Source organism: Coregonus lavaretus (genome assembly GCF_964263955.1).
Source record: "Coregonus lavaretus genome assembly, contig: HAP1_SCAFFOLD_7329, whole genome shotgun sequence".
Classification (NCBI taxonomy): Eukaryota; Metazoa; Chordata; class Actinopteri; order Salmoniformes; family Salmonidae; genus Coregonus; species Coregonus lavaretus.
Genome location: NW_028164596.1, coordinates 20,011 through 27,317, shown reverse-complemented (window position 1 = coordinate 27,317; position 7,307 = coordinate 20,011). Strand labels below are relative to the sequence as shown.

The window sequence follows — 7,307 nt, the reverse complement described above, 5'->3', positions numbered from 1 at the left end:
CTGTGTGTGTGTAGTGTTGAGGTGTAATGTATTGTTGTCCCCTGTCTCCGTGTGTGTGTAGTGGTCCGAGGTGTAATGTATTGTTGTCCCCTGTCTCCGTGTGTGTGTAGTGGTGAGGTGTAATGTATTGTTGTCCCCTGTCTCTGTGTGTGTGTGTGTGTAGTGGTGAGGTGTAATGTATTGTTGTCCCCTGTCTCTGTGTGTGTGTAGTGGTGAGGTGTAATGTATTGTTGTCCCCTGTCTCTGTGTGTTTGTAGTGGTGAGGTGTAATGTATTGTTGTCCCCTGTCTCCGTGTGTGTGTAGTGGTGAGGTGTAATGTATTGTTGTCCCCTGTCTCCGTGTGTGTGTAGTGGTGAGGTGTAATGTATTGTTGTCCCCTGTCTCTGTGTGTGTGTAGTGGTGAGGTGTAATGTATTGTTGTCCCCTGTCTCCGTGTGTGTGTGTGTAGTGGTGAGGTGTAATGTATTGTTGTCCCCTGTCTCTGTGTGTGTGTAGTGGTGAGGTGTAATGTATTGTTGTCCCCTGTCTCTGTGTGTGTGTAGTGGTGAGGTGTAATGTATTGTTGTCCCCTGTCTCTGTGTGTGTGTAGTGGTGAGGTGTAATGTATTGTTGTCCCCTGTCTCTGTGTGTGTGTAGTGGTGAGGTGTAATGTATTGTTGTCCCCTGTCTCTGTGTGTGTGTGTGTAGTGGTGAGGTGTAATGTATTGTTGTCCCCTGTCTCTGTGTGTGTGTAGTGGTGAGGTGTAATGTATTGTTGTCCCCTGTCTCTGTGTGTGTGTAGTGGTGAGGTGTAATGTATTGTTGTCCCCTGTCTCTGTGTGTGTGTAGTGGTGAGGTGTAATGTATTGTTGTCCCCTGTCTCTGTGTGTGTGTGTGTGTAGTGGTGAGGTGTAATGTATTGTTGTCCCCTGTCTCCGTGTGTGTGTAGTGGTGAGGTGTAATGTATTGTTGTCCCGTCTCTGTGTGTGTGTGTGTGTAGTGGTGAGGTGTAATGTATTGTTGTCCCCTGTCTCCGTGTGTGTGTAGTGGTGAGGTGTAATGTATTGTTGTCCCCTGTCTCTGTGTGTGTGTAGTGGTGAGGTGTAATGTATTGTTGTCCCCTGTCTCTGTGTGTGTGTGTGTGTAGTGGTGAGGTGTAATGTATTGTTGTCCCCTGTCTCCGTGTGTGTGTAGTGGTGAGGTGTAATGTATTGTTGTCCCCTGTCTCTGTGTGTGTGTGTGTGTAGTGGTGAGGTGTAATGTATTGTTGTCCCCTGTCTCCGTGTGTGTGTAGTGGTGAGGTGTAATGTATTGTTGTCCCCTGTCTCTGTGTGTGTGTAGTGGTGAGGTGTAATGTATTGTTGTCCCCTGTCTCTGTGTGTGTGTAGTGGTGAGGGGTAATGTATTGTTGTCCCCTGTCTCTGTGTGTGTGTAGTGGTGAGGTGTAATGTATTGTTGTCCCCTGTCTCCGTGTGTGTGTAGTGGTGAGGTGTAATGTATTGTTGTCCCCTGTCTCTGTGTGTGTGTAGTGGTGAGGTGTAATGTATTGTTGTCCCCTGTCTCTGTGTGTGTGTAGTGGTGAGGTGTAATGTATTGTTGTCCCCTGTCTCTGTGTGTGTGTAGTGGTGAGGTGTAATGTATTGTTGTCCCCTGTCTCCGTGTGTGTGTAGTGGTGAGGTGTAATGTATTGTTGTCCCCTGTCTCCGTGTGTGTGTAGTGGTGAGGTGTAATGTATTGTTGTCCCCTGTCTCTGTGTGTGTGTAGTAGTGAGGTGTAATGTATTGTTGTCCCCTGTCTCTGTGTGTGTGTAGTGGTGAGGTGTAATGTATTGTTGTCCCCTGTCTCTGTGTGTGTGTAGTGGTGAGGTGTAATGTATTGTTGTCCCCTGTCTCTGTGTGTGTGTAGTGGTGAGGTGTAATGTATTGTTGTCCCCTGTCTCTGTGTGTGTGTAGTGGTGAGGTGTAATGTATTGTTGTCCCCTGTCTCTGTGTGTGTGTAGTGGTCCGAGGTGTAATGTATTGTTGTCCCCTGTCTCTGTGTGTGTGTAGTGGTCCCAGGTGTGTGGCGCGGTTCGACTACGAGGGGGAGGAGGAAGACGAGCTGACCTTCTCCGAGGGTGATGTCATCGCTCTGACGGATGTGATTGATCAGGAGTGGGGGCGGGGTCAGATCCACGGGCGAATAGGAATCTTCCCCCTGGCCTTCACCGAGATCCTGGAGGAACCACCCCCGTCGGCAGGGTTACAGGAACTTGTCGAGACGACCACGAAGACGGCTGAATCCTCAGGTGATTAGACCCAAGGTCCTTCAGTTACAAAGCCAAACATATAGCCTTGTTTTTCTCTACAGTGAGGCTGTTGATCCTATAGCCTTGTCTTTCTGTACATTAAGATTTGTGTGTGTGTGTGTGTTAATATTTCTAAATGTGTATATGTGTGTGTATGCGCTCTCTGTGTTTGTGTATCAGAAGGTGCAGAACAGTGGGTTGTGGCTCTGCATGATTTCCCAGGTCAGACTGCAGAGGACCTGTGGTTCCAGCAGGGGGCGCTGATCAGAGTAACACGGCGCGTAGACGCCGACTGGACCAGAGGAACACTGGACGGGCGGGAGGGACTGTTCCCCACTACCTTCACACACACCTGTAACACAGGTGACACACAGAGTAGGGTGAAGTTACACTGATCCTGGTTCAGTTTTTGCTTTCCCCCCTCACTAATGGTTAAGGTTTAGATTGGGGGAGGGGAAGCTGCTTTCCCCCCTCACTAATGGTTAAGGTTTAGATTGGGGGGGAGGGGAAGCTGCTTTCCCCCCCCACTAATGGTTAAGGTTTAGATTGGGGAGGGGAATCTGATCCTGGATCTATGCCTAGGGGGAAGTTTCACACAACATGGACAGAGTTTAACCATACTTTCTGCTCCTCTCTGCAGCTCAGCCAATGACGGGCCAGCCTGTGGCCAGGGGCGTGGCCAAGGTCCTGTTTGATTTCAGTGCAGAGAGTGAAGATGAACTCTCACTGAAGGTGGGCCTGCTCAGCTCTGTGTGTTCATATTTTGTTACCAATTAAGTAGCAAAGTCTAATGATTTGTGTACTTTCTCTCTCTCTCTCGCTCTCTTTCCCTCCCCTCTCTCTTCCCCCCCTCTCTTCCCCCCCTCTCTCCCCCTGTTTTTCCCCCTCTCTCCCCCTGTTTTTCCCCCTCTCTCCCCCTGTTTTTCCCCCTCTCTCCCCCTGTTTTTCCCCCTCTCTCCCCCTGTTCTTCCCCCTCTCCCTGTCTTTTCCGCTCTCTCTCGCTCTCTCTCTTTCCCTCCCCTCTCTCTTCCCCCCCTCTCTCTCTCTCTCACTCTCTCTCCCCCTGTTCTTCCCCCTCTCCCTGTCTTTTCCGCTCTCTCTCTCTCTCCCAGGCGGGGGAGGTAGTGACAGGGGTGGTGACAGTAGATGATGAGTGGTATCTGGGGGATGCAGGAGGGAGACGAGGCCTGGTCCCCAAAAACTACCTGACACTGCTTCCTGACAGCTACAAATAGGACTATGTACACTATGTGATTGATATATACATGAAAAGTATGTGGACACCCCTTCAAATTAGTGGATTCAGCTATTTCAGCCACACCCGTTGCTGACAGGTGTATAAAATCGAGCACACAGCCATGCAATCTCCATAGACAAACATTGGCAGTAGAATGGCCTTACTGAAGAGCTCAGTGACTTTCAACGTGGCATCGGATGCCACCTTTCCAACAAGTCAGTTCGTCATATTTCTGCCCTGCTAGAGCTGCCCCGGTCAACTGTAAGGGCTGTTATTATGAAGTGGTGTAAAGCTCGCTGCCATTGGACTCTGGAGCAGTGGAAACGCGTTCTCTGGAGTGATGAATCGCTCTTCACCATCGGGCAGTCCGACGGACGAATCTGGGTTTGGCGGAAGAGGAATAATGGTCTGGGGCTTGTTTTTCATGGTTCAGGCTAGGCCCCTTAGTTCCAGTGAAGGGAAATCTTAACGCTACAGCATACAATGACATTCTAGACGATTCTGTGCTTCCAACTTTGTGGCAACAGTTTGGGGAAGGCCCTTTCCTGTTTCAGCATGACAATGCCCCAGAAATTGTTTGTCGAGATCGGTGTGGAAGAACTTGACTGGCCTGCACAGAGCCCTGACCTCAACCCCATCGAACACCTTTGGGATTAATTGGAACGCCGACTGCGAGCCAGGCCTAATCGCCCAACATCAGCGCCCGACCTCACTAATGCTCTTGTGGCTGAATGGAAGCAAGTCCCCGCAGCAATGTTCCAACATCTAGTGGAAAGCCTTCCCAGAAGAGTGGAGGCTGTTATAGCAGCAAAGGGGGGGGACAACTCCATATTAATGCCCATGATGTTGGAATGAGATGTTCGATGAGCAGGTGTCCACATACTTTTCGTAATGTAGTGTGTATATAAATATGTGCCTTCAGAAAGTATTCATACCCCTTGACTTATTCCACATTTTGTCGTGTTACAGCCTGAATTCAAAATGGATTACATTGTAAGTCTTTCTGAGTCTCTAAGATCTTTCCACACCTGGATCACAATACCCCATAATGACAAAGTCAAACATGTCTTTTGAAATGTTTGCAAATTTAGTGAAAATTAAATACATAAATGTCTAAATTACATAAGTATTCAACCCCCTGAGTCAATACATGTTAGAATCACCTTTGGCAGCGATTACAGCTGTGAGTCTTTCTGGGTAAGTCTCTAAGAGCTTTCCGCACCTGGATTGTACAATATTTGCCCATTATTCTTTAAAACATTCTTCAAGCTCTGTCAAGTTGGTTGTTGATCATTGCTAGACAGCCATTTTCAAGTCTTGCCATAGATTTTCAAGCAGATATAAGTCAAAACTGTAACTTGGCCACTCAGGAACATTCACTGTCTTCTTGGTAAGCAACTCCAGTGTAGATTTAGCCTTGTGTTTTAGGTTATTGTCCTGCTGAAAGGTTAATTTGTCTCCCAGTGTCTGGTGGAAAGCAGACTGAACCAGGTTTTCCTCTAGGATTTTGCATGTGCTTAGCTCCATTCCGTTTATTTTTTATCCTGAAAAACTCCCTAGTCCTTAATGATTACAAACATACCCATAACATGATGCAGCCACCACTATACTTGAAAATATGGAGAGTGGTACTCAGTAATGTGTTGTATTGGATTTGCCCCAAACATAACACTTTGTATTCAGGACAAAAAGTTAATTGCTTTGCCACATTTTTTGCAGTATTACTTTATAGTGCCTTGTTGCAAACAGGACGCATGTTTTGGAATATTTGTATTCTGTAAAAGCTTCCTTCTTTTCACTTTGTCATTTAGGTTAGTATTGTGGAGTAACTACAATGTTGTTGATCAATCCTCAGTTTTCTCCTGTCACAGCCATTAAACTCTGTAACTGTTTTAAAGTCACCATTGGCCTCATGGTGAAATCCCTGAGCGGTTTCCTTCCTCTCCGGCAACTGAGTTAGGAAGGACGCCTGTATCTTTTGTAGTGACTGGGTGTATTGATACACCATCCAAAGTGTAATTAATCACTTCACCATGCTCAAAGGGATAGTCAACGTCTGTTTTTTTACCCATCTACCAATAGGTGCCCTTCTTTGCGAGGCATTGGAAAACCTCCCTGGTCTTTGTGGTTGAATCTGTGTTTGAAATTCACTGCTCGACTGAGGGACCTTACAGATAATTGTATGTGTGGGGTACAGAGATGAGGTAGTCATTCAAAAATCATGTTAAACACTGGAGTGAGTCCATGCAACTTATTATTTGACTTGTTAAGCAAATGTTTACCCCTGAACTTATTTAGGCTTGCCATAACAAAGGGGTTGAATACTTATTGACTCAAGACATTTGAGTTTTTTCATTTGTATTTAAAAAAAATAAATAATAATAATAATAATTTAAACATAATTCCACTTTGACATTATGGGGTATTGTGTGTAGACCAGTGAAAAATCTCAATTTAATCCATTTTAAATTAAGGCTGTAACAACAACAACAAGAAGTCAAGTGTGTAAATATACTGAGTATACTAAGCATTCCTCTTTCCATGACAGACTGACCAGCTGAATCCAGGTGAAAGCTACGATCCTTTATTGATGTTAAATCCATTTCAATCAGTGTAGATGAAGGGGAGGAGACGGGTTAAAGAAGGATTTTTAAGCCTTGATACAGTTGAGACATGGATTGTGTATGTGTGCCATTCAGAGGGTGAACGGGCAAGACAAAATATTTAATTGCCTTTGAATGGGGCGTGGTAGTAGGTGCCAGGCGCATCGGTTTGTGTCAAGAACTGCAACGCTGCTGGGTTTTTTCACGCTCAAACAGTTTCCTGTGTGTATTAAGAAAGGTCCACCACCCAAAGGACATCCAGCCAACTTGACACAACTGTGGGAAGCATTGGAGTCAACATGGGCCAGCATCCCTCTGGAACGCTTTTCGACACCTTGTAGAGTCCACGCCCCAACAAATTGAGGCTGTTCTGAGGGCAAAAGGGGAGTGCAACTCAATATTAGGAAGGTGTTCCTAATGTTTTGTCCACTGTGTATATAACAGGTCTATATGTATGATGTGGGTGTGAGAGGTAACAGGACGGAGAGAAAGTGTGAGTTTGTTAAACGGAAGAATGAATGAGTTGAGTGTTGTAGCACTGATGTGGTTGATGAGCGAAGCATTCTGTTTACATCTCAGTATGATAAGGGATAGATACAAAACAGTTTGACAAACTACCCTCCATATTGACACCAAACTACCCTCCATATTGACACTAAACTACCCTCCATATTGACACTAAACTAGCCTCCATATTGACACCAAACTACCCTCCATATTGACACCAAACTACCCTCCATATTGACACCAAACTACCCTCAATATTGACACCAAACTACCCTCCATATTGACACTAAACTACCCTCCATATTGACACCAAACTACCCTCCATATTGACACTAAACTATCCTCCATATTGACACTAAACTACCCTCCATATTGACACTAAACTACCCTCCATATTGACACTAAACTACCCTCCATATTGACACTAAACTATCCTCCATATTGACACTAAACTATCCTCCATATTGACACTAAACTACCCTCCATATTGACACTAAACTACCCTCCATATTGACACTAAACTACCCTCCATATTGACACTAAACTACCCTCCATATTGACACTAAACTACCCTCCATATTGACTCCAAACTACCCTCCATATTGACTCCAAACTACCCTCCATATTGACACTAAACTATCCTCCATATTGACACTAAACTATCCTCCATATTGACACTAAACTATCCTCCAT

General features: G+C 45.5%; 1 protein-coding gene across 1 annotated transcript; it reads left to right on the top strand.

Moving 5' to 3' along the window:
• Positions 1–1,993: 1,993 nt before the first annotated feature.
• LOC311116868 (SH3 domain-containing protein 19-like) lies at positions 1,994–3,610 on the top strand (the record flags this gene model as incomplete). The annotated part of the gene is made up of 4 exons (XM_084191896.1): positions 1,994–2,267; positions 2,448–2,642; positions 2,908–2,999; positions 3,380–3,610. 4 exons carry the CDS (start codon positions 1,994–1,996, stop codon positions 3,500–3,502), a joined length of 684 nt encoding a protein of 227 aa, XP_084048022.1. The 3' UTR covers positions 3,503–3,610.
• Positions 3,611–7,307: the final 3,697 nt, after the last annotated feature.